This window comes from Macaca thibetana, chromosome 18 (genome assembly GCF_024542745.1).
Source record: "Macaca thibetana thibetana isolate TM-01 chromosome 18, ASM2454274v1, whole genome shotgun sequence".
In the NCBI taxonomy this organism is placed as follows: domain Eukaryota; kingdom Metazoa; phylum Chordata; class Mammalia; order Primates; family Cercopithecidae; genus Macaca; species Macaca thibetana.
In genome coordinates, this window is record NC_065595.1 from 38,744,489 (window position 1) to 38,766,960 (window position 22,472).

The window sequence follows — 22,472 nt, forward strand, 5'->3', positions numbered from 1 at the left end:
CTCATTTTTCCTTAAAGCAAAATTAGGCATGTTCACAAAATCATGTAAAATCATGAGAAAAGGTTAATTCCGCTAAACTCATTCTGAAAGGACTGGACTTTTAAAAATTGTCAAACTTGAAAAGCAGGTTTTTAAACTTCAGCTATTCATACTGTAGTCGGAATTCAACTGTAATAGGTGAGCAATAAATCAGAAGAGGGTTAAGTCCGGCTTGCAGTGGAAGTTCTTTGCTCAATAATTATCTAACACTGTCTTTTCACAGGCCATTAAATAGTTAATCTTCATTTCACAGTCCTGTTGTCCATTATCCCTAGATAACCAAGACTGAAGTAGTTCTATAAGTGACTAAACTTTCTTATACTGCAGTTTGAAGACTGTTACTATGCTACTTATTTAGGCTCATGGATACCATGCATAGTAAAAATGTTTTGCTATTATTAAGATTTATGTATATCTTTTTGGTCTTAAGTCAACTGTCTTCTAAAAAATTAGGAACAATCATGGTGAATTCACTGGATGGAAAATAAAAGTGCAACAAGAAATAAACCATACTTAACATTCATAAATTTGAATACTAATTTCTTTTCTTAAAATGGTAGCGTGAGAAATACAGACATTACATCTACCATCTCTGTTCCTTCTGTACGAAAACGGAAACAGGGAGCATACAAATACTTTCCCATGTTTAAAAGTTTATTATAACTAACACAATTTCAAAATGTTTTGAGAAAGAGAGTGACAATCTAACCGAACAATTTTTTACAATGTGTGATCAGAAAAAGAGAGAGTGAAAGACAGCAGGCACTACTGTGGCACAACTCTAAGAACAATTTAAGCATCTAAGCATAATTTTAAGAATGTAAGTATAATAATAATAAATTTAGTCAAAATAATTCTAAGTTAAGGATATAATTTTAAGAATGTAAGTACCAAAGTATACTGCCTCTGGTAAGTTAGTAAATTAACTAAATTAATTTACTTCACTTACTCTCTTAGTCCCTAGTAAGAGAGTAAATTAAGACCATAGAAGTATCAAAATATATTTTCTCAAGTATAAGGCAAGACCATGTTTTAGGTGAGGAAGAGTTGTTTTTCAGAAACTCTGTCTAAAAATGTAAGAAGCAAGCACTAATCAAACAACAAAATTAAGAGCAAAGCCCCATTATTCACATTCGGCAAGCCCTATGTAACACTTTACCCTAGGCATACATATTGCAGAAAAAAAGGAATGACCTGAAAATCATACATTCAAAGTTGCAAATTAATAACCACGATTTTATTCTCTACTAAGATAATCACTATGAAACCCAGGTAGAGGCCAGGCACGGTGGCTCAAGCCTGTAATCCCAGCACTTTGGGAGGCCGAGACGGGCGGATCACGAGGTCAGGAGATCGAGACCATCCTGGCTAATATGGTGAAACCCCGTCTCTACTAAAAAAAAAAATACAAAAAACTAGCCGGGCGAGGTGGTGGGCGCCTGTAGTCCCAGCTACTCGGGAGGCTGAGGCAGGAGAATGGCGTAAACCCGGGAGGCAGAGCTTGCAGTGAGCTGAGATCCGGCCACTGCACTCCAGCCTGGGCAACAAAAGCGAGACTCCGTCTCAAAAAAAAAAAAAAAAAAAAAAAAAAAAAAACCCAGGTAGATAATCTCAATTATTTCCTATATCAGTACTTTTAGAATCAATTAAATATAAAGAGCTACATGAGACCATAAAAGTCATTCGTCCATTCTAAACATCTGATTTTGCAAACTTAAAAATTATTTTCCCCAAGTTAGTAGAATGGCCAGAACTCTGACTCACAGTATACTGCTCTTCCCACTATAATGTGTTTCCAAGTGCCCAACCTTCCAATTTTGTCAAATCTTAAGACATCATTTTAAAAACACATTTCTCTTCGATAGCAGCTGGGATAGATAACAGTTCTGAAACTTCAAAAACCACAAGCAACTGCTATATCAAGAAGAAGGGACTATCGAGTTAGCCCAATACGTCAAGAAATAAAAAGAGTTTCCTTCAAAGAGGGAGCAATTCTTTAACAATGCTACAAACAGGACACCTTTTTCCCCTTTAAAAAAGTAATTACTCATTTTGATGGTTTCTGTTTAGTCTTTGGGGAACACAAGTTAATACTAATGCAAGCTGTCACAGCACAGCAAGCTCAGATGTCTCTACTCCATTCAGAAGTTAAAAGTACAGTTCTATTAGGGATGAAAGGATGTGGAAAGAGCTAGGCTCCAATTATTATCAGGAGGATTGTATGCTGCTCACTCTCATTAATTTTTATTCCCATTTTACAAACCAATAAAAACTTACCTGAAAACTGCTAACCATTCTGAACAATACAAACAGCACATAAATTTTAATAACTACCTCTTGAAAAAGCAGAATCCACTTGGAATACTCTAATATAAAGAATTTAGACTGGTGATGATTGTTACCAATTAACAAAAACATTAAGAAGACTTCTTTCCTACACCTCACTGAGCTCTGCACATGCTTAGTCATCATTTTTAGAGTTGCTAATGTGCACAAATAACTAAAAGAAAAATACGAACAAGTATTAAGGGTTACTGTTTCAATCATTAAAAAGGTGATCATTATTAAGTCACATCTTTTTTCTATAAAATTCAAAAGATTAAAATGAGAAATCTATACTATTAACGTTGTGCTACATTAAAAAACCAGAAGTCCAACTGGGACTAATTCCAACGATTATACTCCATACATGAAGCCTGAAAAATGTCAGTTGTTACAAAAATTATTTTTTAAACCTTCCATCAAAAATAATTAGGGAAAAAAATTAGAAACCTGTGAACAGAAGCGTAAATAATGTGTTTAACAGAGAAACAATGCAGTTACATTGTGCAACTATAAAGCTTTATATTTCTTGACTCTGGCCATTCCCCCTCAGACTTAGAATTTCACCTACAATATGAATCATAATGGCTACTCTTAAAAGACAATTTGAGAGCTTTTTTAAAATATTATTTTTTATTCTTTTTTAATTCAACCTTTTTCATATTATAGTGATCCACAGGCTATAGATTAATTGATTCTAATAAAATTTAGATTAACTATTCCAGGTTTGTAAAAGGGACAGAGAGTAGCTCAAATGAAAGATCATCACTAAGATAAAGTCTTAAAGGCAGACATATGAAAAGCTTGAGACCTTTCCTATATCCCATGTTAGAATGCATACAAAATCTCAGAATGAGTAGAAGAAACGAACATTAAATTTTATTTAATTATGGATGGGAGAAGTAGACAATAGTATATTGGTCAATACAGTTATCAGGTTGCTACGACATCATTCTTCCTTAAAAGAGCAATACAAAAAGACAAATGGAACTTGACAAAAATTCTATGTTGAAGCACAAAGCCTAGCCAACTCAAGTACTTATTCTTGAAGATTTTTCCTATATGTGAGTAAAGGCAACAAGCTGTTAAAAGCTTAGCATCAAAACTTTCTCCAGACATTAAAGAGGCACTCCTACTAATAAGACTGCAAAAGAAAAGCATATGTTATAATTACAAGAAAGTGTCCTAACCAGATAACTGCAAAAGGATCCTTAAACAGTATCTAACACACTGCTTTGTGAAAGGAGGTTCACAAAATAAATGACAGTGTTGCAATTTATGCACAGAATAGAGTTTAGTTTTTATATTTCTAAGTGAAAACACTTGATTAAAACAACTTTGAAAGAAAAAGGTAGTAACTTCATCTGCGTACAAAGAAACTTTATACCAGTTAATTGTATAAGTCATCTTCACTTCCAGATGGCATAAGCTTCTCTAGCATGTTACACTTACAACTTTAAGGCTATGTCACCAGAAAAAGTGGGTGGTCATCTTGAAAATGTCACCAACGCTCCACATTTTCAAACCTGACAGATTTCCGGACACAAGATCACGTATTATATGATTCCATTTATATGAAATTTCCAGAACAGGCAAACCCATAGAGATAGTAAGTAGATTAGTAGTTGCCTGGAACTAACTGCAGGGAGGAGGAAATGGGAGTGACTGTTAATGGTGCACGGTTTCTTTCAGGGGTGATGAAAATATACTAAAATTATATAGTAGTGATGATTACACAAGTCTGTAAATTTACTAAACCATCAGACTGTATGCTTTCCAAGGGTGAATTTTATGGTATGTGAATTATATTTCAATAAACCAATTATTTAAACGTTAGATTTAGATTTTTTAAAAATCTGACAGAATTCATAATGTCAAGGTATATATACTACAATAGACATCAGTCAGAGCTTTGCACCTGTTCCAAATGACTTTTTTTACCTTGGCAAGGCGGCTCATCTGATCTTCTGAGAGAGTGCTACTTGTTCTGCCAGGAGTTTTTGTGGGTTCTGATCCATCTGCTTCTACATTAGGCCAGACTTTCAAGTCATGCATCCCTTGGCGAAACATGCTAGGGAAAAAGACAATGTTCAAGGTAGAAGTAAATTAATACAGTTCATTACAGGAAATTTTAGATTCCTAAAAATAAACAGAATTCTACACATGGAAATGTATATCTCCACTGCCAAGCTTTAAGCCCCCAGTGGAATGTAAAGCAATTAACCAAGCAACTAAAATCCATGTCACACTGCTTTGTACATGCCATTCTTTTTTCCTCCAAGCAGTCAGAACTATGACAGAGAATTCTACACATAGAGTGGAAGGAGAAGGATGAGAAATGAGCACACACATTTCATCACTTTGGTGAAGATCTAAGGAATAACAGAGATTAAACTTCTAACCAATTGAAGAATGTCACATTTACAATGACTAAAATCAAAATTTAAATAATTACATAACTTTTCTTTAAATGACATTACAGTAGACTATATAGTCAAACTGCTTTGAATCACAGCTGTGCTATTACCCACATAACCCTAGGGTAAACTACTTAAACCTCCCTGTACCTCAGTTTCCTCTTTTATAAAATAGGATAAAAGGACTTGTATCCCACAAGGTTACTGGAAAAATTAAATAAATCAGTACAAGTAAAAAGTCATTAGAACAGTGACTGGCCTACGGTAAGTATTCAATAAATGTTAGCTATTACTAGTCTTTTTGCTGTACAAATTGATTTTTCTCCTTTCTTTTCCATAAAAGGCATGTTCTAAAAGTGAATACAATAGTAGACTCACACAAAAACATTTCCCATGTCTATAAATCAAAATTTAGCATATAGCCAGAATTCAGCCTAAGCTTGGTTATCCCGCTTCAAAGTGAAAGAATATATAACCTTTGTCCTGTTTTTGTCAAAAAGCTACCAAGGAGACATAAAGATGAAACAAACTCATAAGAGCTTTAGACAACTATGCGTTTTAATTATGCTGCTGCCAAGTTTCCATGTTTCTTTCTGATGGGGAGGTTGAAGATGTTCTTCTGTTAATGTGTTTTCTTTTTAAAAAAAATAATTTTGAACAAGAATTTTCAAACATAAAGTCTACTCAAACAGCATCTACTCAAAGCTCAATAAGTTATTTCTTACTCTTAGAAATAAAAAGACTGTAGAAATTGCAACAGAAAGAAAAAAACTCTAAGTGTGTATAGATGAACAGGCACATCTAAAGCATTTCATACACTTTCACATTTAATACTTTTTTAAAAAAACAAGGTACAGGCTGGGCACAGTGGCTCACACCTGTAATTTCAGCACTTTAAGAGGCTGAGGCAGGCAGACCACTTGAGCTCAAGAGTTTGAGACCAGCCTGGGCAACATGGCGAAACCCCGTCTCTCTAAAAAAAAAAAAAAAAAAAATTAAAATTAGCTGGGTGCAGTGGTACATGCCTGTAGTTTCTGGGGGTTGAGGCAGGAGAATTGCTTGAGCCTGGGAGGACGAGGCTATAGTGAACCATGTTTGCACCACTATACCCCTGCCTGGGTGAGAAAGTGACACTCCATCTCCAAATTAAAAAATAAAATAAAATAAACTGTCTCCTTAACTGCTAGTGGTTTACATAAATTTTTTCAAATCATTATTATAATGTTCTGGCTAATAAAAAATTCCTTCATAGATTTTCCTAAGGTAATAAAGATTTTCACTAAACATTATATAATGTGTATAAGTAATGATGCCATAAACATTTAGATTGGGAACTATAAAAGACAGTTACAAACTCATGAGCACAATAAGATCAAAGACCGTATCTGTTAAAAGGTCCTAAAGTTGGCAATAAACCAGATAATTCTAGTAACTGTATTTGCAAAAGCTTACCTTATGGGCCCATACAAAATGCTTCAGCTGGCTGTGATGAATCAAAATTCTCAATATTTATTTATCATGTTAAACATCAAAAGAAAGTTACAGTACAAAAAACACACATACACACGCCTCTTATAAAGTTAATTTTCTTTCTCTTTCAACTGAGATACAGATTCAACATTAAGCAGTCCTGCTTAGAGCAGTCTCTAAGGAACTATGTACAGTGAGATAATATCACTTTAAATAAATATCCTTAAATGTACCTTCAGAAATAGCAGAAGGCTTCCCTTCCTTCTCTCTACCTTCCCAACCCCCAGTGAATACTTTGGCTGGCTGAACTTAACTGAATCAAAAATAAGCACATTTGGCAAGAAGTCAGTTTACTAAATGATTTAGGTGCCTTGGGATGGAGCTAGAGAAGATATTTAAGGATAGGGGACGTGGAGGGTATGGGTGATGCCAAGTGACTCAAATGAGCAAGTGAACGTATTACTTTCTTTTGACACTAATGGAACTTTGCAGAGAGTTACACAGCCTCCAGGTGGCAAGGCAGAAGATGCTCAGAGCATCGTGTCCACTTGGGAAATTAAGCCAAACAGGCAAGACAGAAGAAACAGCACAGCAGGATCTCCTTCTGACTCCAGCAGAGGCCCCAGCAACAGCTGCTGTTGATATTCCAGCTTGCAGTGCCAAGCCACTACAGCACCAACCGCCTTGACTTCCAGGATTCACATTTAGAAAAAACAACTGCAAGAGAAATCCGCAGCTTGCATGTGGTTCTTTGCCAGTTCAACCTAACAATCAATCCATTCTTTAGCTACTTTGAACTTTCACAAGCTAGGCTTTCAAATTAAGGATGATACATTATTCTAGCCTTATCCCTAACAAATCAGTCTTTCATTTATTTATTAGACTATTCTCCAAGAAGTTCTGCCTCACACTGACTCACGTAAACAAAACAGATATTAGCCAACAGCAAGAGCTGATAGTCACAAGATTACCAATACTACAATACTAGATGTCTTGAGGATCAATTTAACAGTATTAAGTACACATGAGACGCCTTTAGGGGAAAAGGCGGGGGACAGCTGGCGTTATTTCACTGCATAAGAAACATCTGAGGAAACGATGGTTTAAGGCAGTATTTCCCTAAGTTACGAGCATGGTAGTGGCACATGGCATGGTTTTTGAGGACAGGTGGAAGAAAATCTGCACGTGCTTCCTGCTGAGACCACCCAGAATATTCATATTGCCCTGTCTCCCTGGATGGCAGCACCATGCAGGGAAGTAGCTGTGAGCCAGCAGCACAAGGAGATGTCTGCACTCTGCCGTAGCACCAGGAACATCCTGAACATTATCTTTCACAAATCAAAGCTGCACGAGAAGACCTGTAGCTGCTGAGGACTAGGGAATGCCTGGCTTTTCTTCAATGCGAGGCAGCTCACCCGCAGGGCAAGGCTGCAGGACAGAGAGGAAAAAAAACAAAAAGTTGTTTTAATTTCATAGAGTTTCTTAGAATTCCTTCTTCTGAGGTGAAGGTCAGTACAAGCGCCAGCACAGGGGGAATACAAGTTGGTGATTTAGTCTTTTTTCACTCCACCCCCTCAAAATATCTTAGACCTGTATAAAAATCTTACATTATGTTAGTTATGTTTGGATAACTGCCTACAACTATATAGGAGTTGAACTGATTAAAAATGAAAATGATGTAAAGCCTGATCTTCACCTTAAGCTGAGAGTGAGCTGAATATCCCGTGCATATCTGACTATGGAAAACAGAACCATTCTAATTAAAGGACCTTTTTTGCAGATAGTGTATGCATATTTTGCAAATCAAATGAATTCCATATCATGTGTATTCACTAGGGATTCTTTTGCTTCAATTTCTAAAATTTAATAGCACAGTTATTGTCATTATATTTAGTCTTACTATTACCCACTAATGTTAAATAATACCTGTTTTCCATGTACAACAGGGATATCGTGTTTTTCTTTTAAAATAAGTGGAAGTTTAAAAAAAGTAAGTTGAGTTAAATAAAAATATCAAGTCAAGAACAATAGGCCAGGTGCGGTGGCTCACGCTTGTAATTCCAGCACTTTGGGAGGGCGAGGCAGGCGGATCACCTGAGGTCAGGAGTTTAAGACCAGCCTGGCCAACATGGTGTAACCCTACCTCTACCAAAAATACAAAAATGAGCTGGGCGTGGTGGCAGGTGCCTGTAATCCCAGCTACTCAAGAGGCTGAAGAAGGAGAATCGCTTGAACCCAGGAGGCGGAGATTGCAGTGAGCTGAGATCGTACCACAGCAGGGCAACAGAGTGAGAATCCATCTCAAAAAAAAAAGGATAATATACTTAGTAAAGAGATATGAATGGAATTCTAAAAGTGATAAGTAAATGACTCAAGTTGGAGAAATCAAGCTTTAAGTGAGATAATTTCACGCAATCAGTGCTTCTCTCTAACAGGTTTCATTCATATCGGGCATCTGATGTGTTCGCGACATGAAGGAGTAGGATGACCTATTTTCCAGTTAGAGTTAAGAGAAAACAGATGACTTTCCAAGATTCAAAGTCTTATTTTAGTTAATGGCAGAAAACAAATTTAAGTAACCACTCACTTATTGCTACTGCTCCCTTTATAGAAATCCTTGGGGTTTAATGACTTTTTTAAAGTAGAACAAGTGCTACTGATTTATCTTTTAAGCACGCTGGCAGCTTGGTTTGGATGGGAGGTAAAGGAATTTTCCTTTCACTGGGATATACACAGAATTACAAATAAAGTGGGCTCCAAGGGAAGGAGTAAAGAAGAGGAACACATGAATGTATGTATAAGTCACATTAATAAACTACTATCACAAAGGTCAGTTCAGTGCTTCTCAAAATGTGGTCCATAGGCTCCCTTTCACAGAATCACTCAGGAAGATTGTTTAAAACGCTGATTCTTGGGCCCTACCACAGACACAATGAGTTAGTGAGAACCCAGGAAGATGCTTTTCTCATAGGCTTCCCAGATGATTCTTAAACACAGGTTGATTACTACTGATTTAGTGTAGTACCTTAAAAAAAAGTGCCAGAAGCCAAACAAAACAGTACCAAAAATCAATCTGAGAGTTTGTTTAGATGTAGGCAGGTCATTTCACTGCATCTGTGGACATTTCAATTGTCCCACAATTATATCCTACTCAGAAAATCCCATGAAACTAGATCCTAAAGTCCTCTAAAATGCACGAGTACTAACAGGTGTTTTTATGAGAGAACTTCCTATTGATATTCCAGAAGGTAAACCACTTGTGATGAATCTGGGAGGAAAAACTAAGAGGAACATCTAGTTATTTCTCAAAAACATTTAGCCACTAAAAAGAGCTGTACATTTTTCTTTTTATTCTCTGTTGCAAACAAGCCCCTCCCTAGTAACAAAAAATAAGGGGTAAATACTCTGTAAAAGAAATAATACTGATTTAGTAATATGTCCATTCTGCTGTAACATGCTATTTTATCAAGAAGTATATTTTAAAACTGAAAGTTACAATGTTTCAGACTATATTGAAATTATTTTTCCTGTGCGGATTTTAATAACAAATATCTCTTTAATAGCCACATTAAACTAAAATACCTAGGTATTAGTAAGCAACCAAGCTATTCCAAATGGGATTACATCTAGATTTCATGGATGAGCTCAGAAGCCTTTCCGACACACTCTATTTCTGGATAGAAAAGTTTAATATTATAAAGGCATCAATTCTCTCTTTAATTAACATACACAATTCAGTAAGATTTTCTAACAAAATAACAGTGAGTTTAATTGAGAAAATAATATTAAAATTTATCTGCCAAAACAAACCTGGAAATATTTTAAAAGAAAGACTAGGCCGGGCGCGGTGGCTCACGCCTGTAATCCCAGCACTTTGGGAGGCCGAGGCGGGCGGATCACAAGGTCAGGAGATCGAGACCACGGTGAAACCCCGTCTCTACTAAAAATACAAAAAAATTAGCCGGGCGCGGTTGTGGGCGCCTGTAGTCCTAGCTACTCGGGAGGCTGAGGCAGGAGAATGGTGTGAACCCGGGAGGCGGAGCTTGCAGTGAGCCGAGATCGTGCCACTGCACTCCAGCCTGGGCGACAGAGCGAGACTCCGTCTCAAAAAAAAAAAAAAAAAAAAAAAAAAAAAAAAAAGACAGACTAATAAGAATTACCCCTATCTAATATTTAAACATTTTATAATACTATCCTAACTGACAGAATAGCCCAGGAATGATACCTAATATTTATTGAGATCATTTTAATATGTATTCAATACATAAATATATGATATAATATTTATCAGGACCATTAAATGTATTTAGTAATGTAATAATCATAAACTACTTAATGAGGGAGATACTATTGTTCTTTCATTTAACATATGAAGACATTGAGGCATAAGATTAAGTAATTTGCCCAAGGATACACAGATACTAAGCAAAGAAGCCAAGATTTGAAGCCAGATAATCTACAACTTGCTTTCCTAACCACTATAGCACTATACACTAAAATGCCTCTCTTAGACTTCAACACAAGATGAATTGAGTATATAAGGATGCTATTTTAAAATAGCTGGATAAGATGGCTTATTTAATAAGCAGTGTAGGGACAAATATTCAAACCATTTGTTTTGGTTTTCTCTAAAAAGCTATTCTCACTATATCCTTCCTTTCACAATAGTAATTTTAGATAAATCAAAGATTTTAATGTAAAGGAATAAAAGCATAACAGAAGAAAGCATTTTAAAGAACCTTAAATGGGAACTTTCTAAAACATTAAATTCACAATCCAAAAACTAAAAACTGATAGCTTCAAGATAACAATTTAAAATACATGAAGAGCAAACAAATACATACTAAGTCAAAAGAACAAGCCAAACCAGAAAAGCAGTATTTGTAACATAACCCACAACGGGCTAATTTCATTCATCTACAAAGACTCCTTATATATCAATAAGAAAACGACAACTCAAAAAAAAAAAAAAAGCAAAGAATTTTATGGTATGTGAATTATATCTCAATTTCTAAAAAGGACAAAGTACCTCGAAAAGCAATTCATGGAAACATAAACACAAATAGTCAATAAACACCCCAAAATATGATCTTCCTCATCCTTAATGACGTAAAAATTAAATAACATTTTTTAACTTTAAAGTAGACAAAAATTAAGACATTTGTAATATCCAGACAGATTAAGATCTATACCATTTCACACTGAAAGGAACCAGAACTTCTTTCAGAGATTTCAGGTCTGGAGCAAAAAATTATCAAATGATCCTGGAAAAACTTGTCTACCACAAAGCAAAGAAGCTACCAATCACTACTAGTGTACTGTCCAAAGGACATGGGGTCTACTTGAAGGAGCTCCTACTGACCAAAAATGGGATTTTTTGAGCATTATAAAGAGTAAAGACAGCAATGGACTGAAACATATAAAAAACAGAATGTACAAAAGCCATCAATCATCACCTTTACAAGTTACTAGGGCACAAACTCATTAGTCTTGAAATTGATAAAGGGAAAGAAAATTGAACATTTATCTGTCTTTCCTATATGAACTAACTAAATACTTGATGAAGGACCAAGTTCTTTAGTGAAAAATTCCAATTAGTAAATGCAGAATAATAATAGAAAGTCACAAATCCTCTAAAGATAGACTGAGTCCTCTGTCCCTGGAGAAAAAGGATATAGCGAAAATATCCTTTGGAACTGTGGTTGTTTTTTTTTTTTTTTTTACAATAAACATTTAGTATTTGTACATGTTTCAAAAACTGAATTATCTTTTCTACCACAATCATTACCATCATTAGCAAATGAATGCTTTTTAATCCTGTTTTTCATCCTTTCTATCAATATTATAAAAAAGCAGATAAACCCTATAACAAAGCAGTTATAGTATACGTCAAAGTCACTTTTCCCTAAAAGCAAGGTTCTATTTCCCAATGACTTCTATTTTCTAGCAGAAATCACACTACCAATCACCAACAGTAGAGCAATATAAATTGATTTCTTTATCTATCTGTATATCCTATAGGAAATACATGCTAAATTCAGTATAAGGAATGATCAAATCATATGTACCTAACTGGTTTACACTGGAGCCCGGGCATAAACTATTAAAGCCTTCCCTCATTCTGAAAAAGAAAAGGGTCAGAAAGCAGCTACACTCCTACAGATGAGACCAACAGATTGCTTACCCGTATTTTCCAAAGAGCGAAACCGTTGTTCCTCCTACAGGCACTGCTTTTCCAGGTCCATACACATCCCATATGGTGAGCGCCACTTGGGCATTCCTGGGCAGGTCAGGGTATTTTACTGGTAGTTTCAGCCATTCGTTCCAGCTATGGAAATAAAGTTAACATAAATCAGAAATATATATATGCATGTGTGTGTATATATGTGTGTGTATATATGTACGTAGATGAATAAACGTGTGTGTGTATATGTATATAGATAAACCCTCTATATATTTATGTAAATTTTCTTATACATTTAAACCTCATACTGTATTCGATAATTTCAACCCTCTTCAAGAGAAGCTGGCTTTTAAACTCCAAAAGAATACTGTGCCAACATTATACAAACTATTCCCTAGCAGACACATAGAATTCTATTTCTGTTTACTCAAAATTATTCTGTTCATTCAAAGTTATTATCTAAGGGACATATCCTAGTCTATGTTAAATACATCTGTATTGATAAAATATTTAACAAAATTTCCAAAAACTTAAACAACAAATCATTTATATATGCCATAGAAATTAGGGATGGCTATCAATTTCAAGAAAAAGAGTTATTAAATCCTTTTCTTCTACGAAATACTTTTTTTTAAAAAATCACGTGCTTAAGAAAGCCAGTATCTACTATACATAGGCTCAAACAACTAAATGAAATTATTTAATTACTAGCCACACGGTAGGGCAGGCTAAAAAGAAAAACACTAAGCAGTGCCATCTTTTGCCAATGAATAAACCACACACCAGCTAAAGACAACAATAAGCAATTTCTTTTTGGAAAATATTGTGATATTTCTTATTCTGTCCTTTAATGACAACGAGACAATACCAATGACCAACTAATCATTAGTCTCAAACCTTTTGCTATTCAACACCAGGCAACAACACCTCTTTCAATCAAAGCAACTGCACTTAATCTGTTTTATATACTAGCCTTCTGTAGAAGAATTCTTTTGAAAAAAAAAAAAAAATGATGCTATTTTGGAAGGCCGAGGTGGGCAGATCACTTGAAGTCAGGAGTTCGAGACCAGCTTGGCCAACATGGTAAAACCCCCGTCTCTACTAAAAATACAAAAAAAAATTAGCCAGGCGTGTTGGCGCGCCTGCAGTCCCAGCTACTTGGGAGCCTGAGGCAGGAGAATCGCTTGAACCCAGGGGGCAGAGATTGCAGTGAGCCAAGATCATGCCACTGCACTCCAGCCTGGCGACAGAGTGAGACTCCATGTCAAAAAAAAAAAAAAATCCTTCAGCTAAAAACTTTGAAAACTGCTCCAGATATTCTAGAAGTTATAGAAAAATCTAGTCAGACACCAAAAAGGTATATATTTTGGACACCACTTTGTTTTCTTCCTCTTCATGCATCATCCCTATCCCATCTGCTAACCCTCATTAACCTTAAGAATACACTCACCTGGCAACAATCAAAACATCACAAGATTGCAGAGCCTAAATCTGGATGGTCCAATCCCCACCAAGTACCCCCATCACCGCATACCACTGTGCTAGCACTCGAATCTGATTAAAATACTTCTGTATCCTAACTTTGTAATTTTTGAATTAGATGGTATTAATATGTCTCTCTACAGCCATTTTCAAAACCTTTATGAGACAATGTGAAATATAAGTGTTCTTAAAAATGTAAACTACTTCCCTGAAGAATAATATTCACATAAGAAAAACTTAGAAATCTGCAGTACATACACCTAAAGATGAGAATTTACCTTAAGTGTAATTAAAGAAAGTACAAGTGTCCCTCATGGGATCTGTTAGTGTAGGACAAAACAGGACATGCTATGATAGACTTGAATAAATTTTGAATGAGTTCCTCATTATTAGAACTCTCACAACCCACTATCAGAAAGTCAGAAATCAAACAGATTTAAATCTCATACTGGCCCTAAAACACAATCTGAACTAAGGAATGCAAAAATTTGGACAGCAAGAGATCCCTTTATGACCTAATTTATTCTTTCCAAGGTTTATACAGTATCTCTTATAAGCAAATACTTAACAAAGAATAAGGACTATTTAAAGTTTTTACCTCCATTCATTTTAGGATGGCAATTTTTGTTTTGATGAACTACCAATAAATTCAACTTTTGAATGCTAAAGAGCAGGATGTATAAAATGTGCAAATGTTTTCTCTTAGTCTTCTAAAGACTATTTTTTTTTTTACTTTATTTTATTTTATTTTTATTTTTGAGACAGAGCCTCGCTCTGTTGCCCAGGCTGGAGTGTAGTTGCTCAATCTCGGCTCACTGCAACCTCTGCCTCCTGGGTTCCAGCGATTCTCCTGCCTCAGCCTCCCAAGTAGCCGGGATTACAGGTGCCTACCACCATGCCCAGCTAATTTTTGTATTTTTAGTAGAGAGGGGGTTTTACCATGTTGGCCAGGCTGGTCTTGAACACCTGACCTCAGGTGATCCACCCAGACAGTATTTTTTTTAAAAGTCTATTCTCATGGTATTTTATCAAAAATAAGGTGTTTTTCTAAATCTATTGTCTACATAGCTTAGACATTTTAATTTCAAAGTAGTTTTAAATAATTTTAAGTACTTTCCTTATTAAGTACTTTCACAATTTAAAAATTACAAATTTTTAAAATTCAAACTTTTAGAGATCAAACATGGGAGTTTTCACATTCTTGCAAATATATAATATAAAAATTAATGCAGAGAAGAGTTGGCAAATGGGAGGACGAGGAGAAAACCTTTAACCTTTTAATTGAGAATTTGCTTTTGCTGTAATCTCCTTTTTTGTCAAGTCATGCAACAAAACCCACCATACATTTTTCCTCACCAAAATGTTTTTGACTTTCTAGACCTAAATTTGTTTTAACTCTTTTGTGAGTAATAGGTGACCTCAAAAATCTAATTAAAGCTTTGAGCTCTGTCCTTGAAAAAATACAGAAGACACAAAATTCTGCATACACCTTCAGGGGTTTGAAGACTTCCTGATTCCAGTTTAAGAATCTCTGATACAATTAAGGAATTCGGCTCCATTGTTTTAAATGTGATGGTGATGATACTATAGTTATGCTTTAAAAACAGATATACAGAAATACTTACAGTTAAGTTGTTATAACGTTTGAGATTTGTTTCAAAATGGTGAGAATACAAGATTGGCCATGAGTTAACAGTAGGTATATAACAGAAACGTAGGCGTTCACTGTATTATTCTATGTTCATAGGTTTAAAATTTCCCAGAATAAGAAGTATTAAGTATATAGAGACATATTTTTTACGTGTGTGTGTATATCTACATACACACATCTCTCTCTCTCTCTCTCTATATATATATACACACAGATATATCAGATATATATAGAAATACAGATAGACCAAATAGACAGGCAGACAGATCTCTCTCCACAAAAGACTACTGAAGAAACTACACCATTAAAATATTTGGTTTTGACATAGCCAGATCACCAGAGTTCAGGCTTCTGCTCTCTGAAAACCCTTTCCAGCCACACTTGGTGACGCCTGGGACACACAGGGTTGAACCTTCTATGGCACAGTCTGGCTGTCCATGTGGTCACATCCTGTCTCCCAAGGAATACGCTTTCCTTAAAAGCATACAGCCTGTGTATCCTGCAGTGAGCCTACCAGAGTGCTGAATAACACTCACTCATTAAACATCAGAACTGCACTATATAGTCTATCAAATAAGAAGTGTCAAGAAGTCATATTAAAGATCCACAATACTCTTTTGAAAAAACAGGAACTTCATGTTCATCATATTTACCCTGCATCTTGACAATGTTTTGCTAATGTACCATGCTGAATAAACCATGAATCTAAATAAATTAGTTTCATATGTAAAATAATAATAAAAATTTTAACTGAACAGATGGCAACAGAGCTATCTCTAAAGATCTGAGCTCCAAACATCAGGTTGGACAATATTTCAGACTATCCAGAAGTATTTATGCGTTCAAGAGCAGAAGATGGTAAAATGCCACAGATGTGTTTGGTCATGTAAATCAATCAAGTGCTTATCAAAATGTCGATATGCTAAATACAAACATAAATCCATTTCCATTTCAACTGCAGTTATAATACTGATAGGCATAGTACTTTATCTGAGTATGTTTCTACTTCAGATGATTTGATCAATGCCAATAGGCATTAAGAAATTCTTCTATAATTCTACTAAATTATACTGGCAGCATCCATAAAGAAAGGTAAGAACAGTCTGGAACATACCATAAGCCAGAAAAAAACTTACTTCCATCTTGTACTAAATGCTTTGTAGGATGTTCTCACTGGCAAGGCCAAAGGCTTCCCTTCTGCAAAAACCTGACAAGTAACATAAAGATCCGAGCATGTCTCTTGGTATAGTCCTGAAAACTTCAACATTGGGTCTTCTAGGACAGCTTTATAACTCTTTTGTTCTCTCTTCCCTTCCAAGCTTCCTCTGAAAGCACAAGAGCAACAATGTTTTAGACCTGAATTTTTTAAACATGTACATATATGCATAAGAACTAAGCATGTACATATATGCTTTAAGCATGTATACATATGCATAAGTATAAAAAGAGTTTACCTTTGTGTTAAGGTATGCTACTTAAACAACATTTTCCTGTATATGCAATTAATGTCATTTTTATATATGGTAAGGGTTTCTTAAAATCCTAACATACCTAATATCAGTCCTATCTTCATCAACACATTTCTCTATTTTATACTTCTGAATTTTAAACCCTGCCACCAACCCTTGATCTACCCTCCAGAAGTCACCAGCTTTCTAGACCTTGGTTTCATTTTCTTCATCTCAAGTTGACCACATATTCATCTGTTCTTTCAGGAAACATTTACTATCGTGGGCATAGAAGTCCAGAAGAAAGAAAAGATAAACAATACAGTATTACAATAAAATATTAAGTCATTGCTTCTGGGGAGAAAAATTTACTTTTAACTGCATGTTTTTATTCTACTCTTTCCATTTTTTTTTTTTTTTTTTTTTTTTTACTATGCATATGCACTGTCTGATCATTTCTGTAAAAAATAGTGGTGTAAGTCATAAAAGATACGGACAGGATACTATCAGAGGGAGGAACATTTTTTTTTTTTTTTTTTTTTTTTTTTTTTGAGACGGAGTCTCACTCTGTCCCCCTTGCTGGAGTGCAGTGGCCGGATCTCAGCTCACTGCAAGCTCCGCCTCCCGGGTTCAGGCCATTCTCCTGCCTCAGCCTCCCGAGTAGCTGGGACTACAGGCGCCCGCCACCTCGCCCGGCTAGTTTTTTTGTATTTTTTTTTTTAGTAGAGACGGGGTTTCACTGTGTTAGCCAGGATGGTCTCGATCTCCTGACCTTGTGATGGGAGGAACATTTTTTAGACATCAAGATTACATCAGATACTGTGCCAGAATTTTATATGTTCTTTCTTACATAATTTTCACCATATTCTCATTTTATAAATGAGGAAACAGAGACTTATAAACTAAACTCATTATCCAAAGTCACAAAGTAACAGAGCTGAGAATAAACACTAGGGCAGGGAGGCCAAAGCCAATATTCTTCCCATTACAGCAAGATAAATCAGAGTCTCAAGAGTACTTAGGCTGGCGTGGGGAAGGGACTTAGGACCCCAGATAGATGTCTGAAATGATCCTGAACAATGCATAAGAGTTGGAGCAAAAGATGCAGAACGTCATCTCAAAGGGAATGGCAACAGAGCGATACCCTGCCTCAAAAAAAAAAAAAAGGATCCGCTTTTCGGTTTTTCTTTATTTTTAATGTTCAAACATTTCAAAAAATGCATTCGTATATTCAAGAAATACTGAACATCAAGCTGAAGGAAATCCCTTTATCAATACTGATCCTGTATAAACTACTAGTGGTGTATGCTATGGAAAATACTTTAAATGGCTGTATAAAGTATCATACAAAGGTACAACGTGGTTGTTGACATACTACTTTTACCACCATCACCACAAACTAAAAAGTAAAGGATTTTGTCAGCGAATAAGGGACTTCTGAAAATAAAATGAAACGATCATTCAAAGGTACATCTGACAACTGAGAAAATTTATTTATCACTTACTGCAGGCCTTTGACCAACACATATTTGTTGAATATTAACTGAACATACACAAGAAATGTTTATTAATTATGGATGATGCTGTGGTCAATAATTTGTGATAGCTTTGACAACACTTCTATATGACCACCTTAAAAGAGATATAATTTCCAACTCTGTTTTGTCCGTCCCTCGTCATTATACCAGTTCCATTATCCTCATCTCAAGATACCACGCTCCTGACCTTTACTTCAGCCGTGGTGCGCCAAAGTTTTCCTGCAACGACTCTTTCCTCCTATCTTCTTGGTACCCTTGCAACTGGCACCCTCATCTTTGACTTATTCCCAACTTCCCTGACTAAACACTGCCATACTACCCAAAGATTCACCCTAGGCCTCTATCACCTCCCGTGCTGCTAATATACCATGTGCTCATCTTATTCTCGACTATCGCATCTGATTGTGCCTACCTCTCCATAATTTCTGAAGCCTTCATTCCACCCTACAAGCCCCGTTCCAAAATAAAGATCGTCCTCTTACGAAGAGGCTCGACTTCTTAATTTACAATAAAATAGTAATAAACTCTCAAGAGGCTGAACAGCAAAAACTTTAAAGACTGTAAAATACAGTGGAACTTAAGGGCTATTCCTACCGCTGTGCTTCTCATAGAGACCACGTATTAAATCCTTTTCCAACAGAGCCCCTCTCCACGATCCACTCTCTGGCGCCTCCCTGGCTACAGCCCTCCCAGCCGCCCCCGGTCCGCGCCTTGAGACGAGTCACATACTTTCTCCCTCTCACTCCCAACAAGCCCCTACCCCTACGCCCCTACGCCCCAGCAATCCCACTCCCTGTCCCGAGGATTCTCTTACATCTTAAGCTGGACGTTGATATCCAGGTCACAACTGTAGATGTAGTGAAACTTCTCTGCTTCCCCCATCGCAACGTCGGCGAGGGTACGACCTATAGCGGAAAAATTACAGGAACGACAACAGAAATGAACCAGCTGAGTCCCACAAGAGAGGAACTTCCGGTTCCGCCCTCGCCAGCACGCCTCCAATCCCAGCCTGGAGCGAGTTCCGACGCGGCGGAACTCCCGGCCGAAACAACTCTTCTGCGCATGTGCACAGGCGCCCACCATCTTTCTTAAGGGTAAATGTATACGGGAAACGGCTTATCCGATTACATTCCAGTTTTCCTGTCTTGACAGCACTTTTTTTTTTAAAGAAAAAGAGACGCTATCATTTGAGCTTGAGCTGTACCTAAAACAATACAAAAGAAAATTCAATTCAAAAAGAATTACAACAGCTTTCACTGGCTGCCGTCTAAACAGGTTACAAGCACAAAAATTGGAATTTTGCCAAGTTTAAATTCCAGTGGCCTTCCCCGAAATTGTAGCACTAATTTGCTATCGCAAGCAAGGATTTTGTCTTTCTGCTCTAAACAATAGGGAAAGGACTAAATAGAGAACAAATAAATCTGAGTTACATGTTTGGTGTTGTCAGTATTAATGCTACTTTGGACGTAATACTTGCGTGCATGTTTAAACTGGGAATATTCAAATTCAATGTAGTTTCAAGCCCTAACCCAAGTCAGAACCTAGAGGCTTCCTGTAATAACTCTAGAACACAGATCTCTAAACCCTGTGAGCTCCTATAATGTTTATTTTTATAATTATTATAATCTAAAATTGTAATATTCACTTCCAATTAGATTGAAAACTCTTGGAAGGTAAGACTAGTGTGCCATTTACTTCTGTGTCTTGCCCCCCTCACTGTCTAATACATTGCTGAGTTTAATACTTCCTACTTATTGGTTATTACTGATGATATTGAATGAAAGTCTCCATTTTCTATGCCTTTATTTCTTTTTTCTTTCTTTCTTTCCTTTTTTTTTTTTTTTTCTTTTTGAGATGGGGTTTTGCTATTGTCGCCCAGGCTGGCTCGATTTCGGCAAACTGCAACCTCCACCTCCCAGGTTCAAGTGATTCTCCTGCATCAGCCTTCCAAGTAGCTGGGATTACAGGCACCCGCCAGCCAGTCCGGCTAATTTTTGTATTTTTAGTAGAAACGAGTTTTCACCTTGTTGGCCAGTCTAGTCTCAAACTCCTGATCTCTGATGATCTGCCTGCCTCGACCTCCCAAATTACTGTCTATGTCTTTATTTCTAAGTGCTGCATTTTAAGACGGACATCACTAGAGTATGTGCAAATTAGCGTAATTAGAATGTTGAAAGATTAGAAAAAAAAATATTTCAAAGAAAGGGTGAAAGGTGTGGAGCTGTTTAACCTGGAAAGGGGAAAAAAATACCTAATGCACAATGTTTTACACAAAATAAGTTCTCAAAAATATTTATGGAAGCAAGAAAAGGATTTGAGTAGAATAAAGAAAAACATGATAGTCATCCTCCTGTAACTTAAAGTTTAAACAAAAAGAGAGCACCTTTGATTTGTTCCTAAGAATAACTGCCACCAATGGTTGGAACTTACAGGAAACATAATTTCAACAAACAATACAAATTGAACTTTCTAATTATCAGAGCCATTCAACAGTAACACTGTTGTCACAAGTGCTCTGTTTAGGGCATAACTCCAGCAATGAGTGTGAGATTTGATGTGAAACCTCAATCTTGAATAAAATATTGACTATGTGTAAAGGACAAAATTATCTGATCCCAGTGGTGAATAAATTACTTTCACTATATAATGATATTTAATGTATAAACCTAAGATAATATTATATACATATGCAACCAAACAAGTTTACAAATATAAAAACTTCAAATTAGCAATCTTAACATAATAGATAGTGGGCTTTTTACAGAAACTTTATTGCTTATAAAATGATTATGGAATATAGTGTTGACTACTCTTACAGGACTGATTCTTTGAAATTCGGCACATCTATACTGCTGTATTCCACATGATAATTCATTTTTCTAGCCCCTTTTTTCTATTCAAATAACTATGAACTCTTCTTTTGCATAACCACCATGATGTATTCTGGCTTTATCTGGGCTACAACACATCTTTTTAAGCCTGACTTTGTCCTTTTCTCATTGTGTCATAACAAAGTAATACTGATTGTTTCCAAAACGGTTGCAAACACAACACAGATAAAAGCACGAAAATCAAATGTCAGTACTTATTTACAAGATACTCATTCACAGAACCCAAGACAGATTTAACTTTTTAAAGATTATCAAGAGAAAAAAATAACATTAAAAATGTATTATGGAGGGATCTTAGAAAACTTGACTGTAATTGTATTAAATATGTTAATACATCAGGGAAAACTAATGTGCCAATAAGGAACAAGATTTTGGTAATTCATGGAAGCATGGAAAGAGTTATTATAGAAACCAAAACTGTCAATGCCTTTTGTACCATAAGTCAGAGAAGTGTTGGTTGGTAGATGTGAGTACCAGAATTCAATTAACAAGGCCATCTGTATAAGAGAAAAGGAAGCCTTAGGCAGCTTATTTTGAAAGGAGAGGAATGATTTTTTTCCTTCCCATGTGATTTTCACAAATCGTAAATATAACATACACTCATAATTATGGGATACAATTTGCATTGCAAGAGTCCACGGAGGCCTGTCTCCAGAAAAATAACTTACAGAAATAGGTGTTTTCCTGGTGTGGTAGGCTATTCCAATGATTATTATGTGATCCCGTATTTAATTTTCCTTTGGAGTTGCAGTTTTGGCTTTGTGCTGCTTTTGCCATCTTGTTTCAATTTCTATTTTAATTATTCTAGTAACCAGTTTTAATGATGGCTTAGAAATGTGTTGATTGCGCTCCATTTGTTAAATTTTGTCCTTCTTTCTCTCTTTTTCTTTCTCTTTCTTTCTTTCTTTTCTTTTTTTTCTTTCTTTCTTTCTCTTGAATCAAAGTTTTGCTCTGTTGCCCAGGCTGGAGTGCAGTGGTGCAATCACAGCTTACTGCAACCTCAACCTCCTGGGCTCAAGCAATCCTCCCA

General features: G+C 36.0%; 1 protein-coding gene across 8 annotated transcripts in view; it reads right to left on the minus strand.

Annotated features, from left to right (window-relative positions):
- PIK3C3 (phosphatidylinositol 3-kinase catalytic subunit type 3) overlaps positions 1-19,533 on the minus strand; it is a 578,331-nt gene extending 558,798 nt beyond the window's left edge. For all 8 annotated transcript variants that reach the window (XR_007721190.1, XR_007721193.1, XR_007721195.1 and 5 more), the window contains exons 1-4: positions 19,366-19,533; positions 16,702-16,890; positions 12,433-12,576; positions 4,303-4,432 (exon numbers count right to left, since the gene is read on the minus strand). Coding sequence is in view for 1 of the 8 variants with exons in the window: in XM_050767591.1 (XP_050623548.1) it covers positions 4,303-4,432; positions 12,433-12,576; positions 16,702-16,890; positions 19,366-19,433 (531 nt within the window). In the remaining 7 variants the exon portion in view is untranslated. The remainder of the gene's footprint in view (positions 1-4,302; positions 4,433-12,432; positions 12,577-16,701; positions 16,891-19,365) is intronic.
- Positions 19,534-22,472: the final 2,939 nt, after the last annotated feature.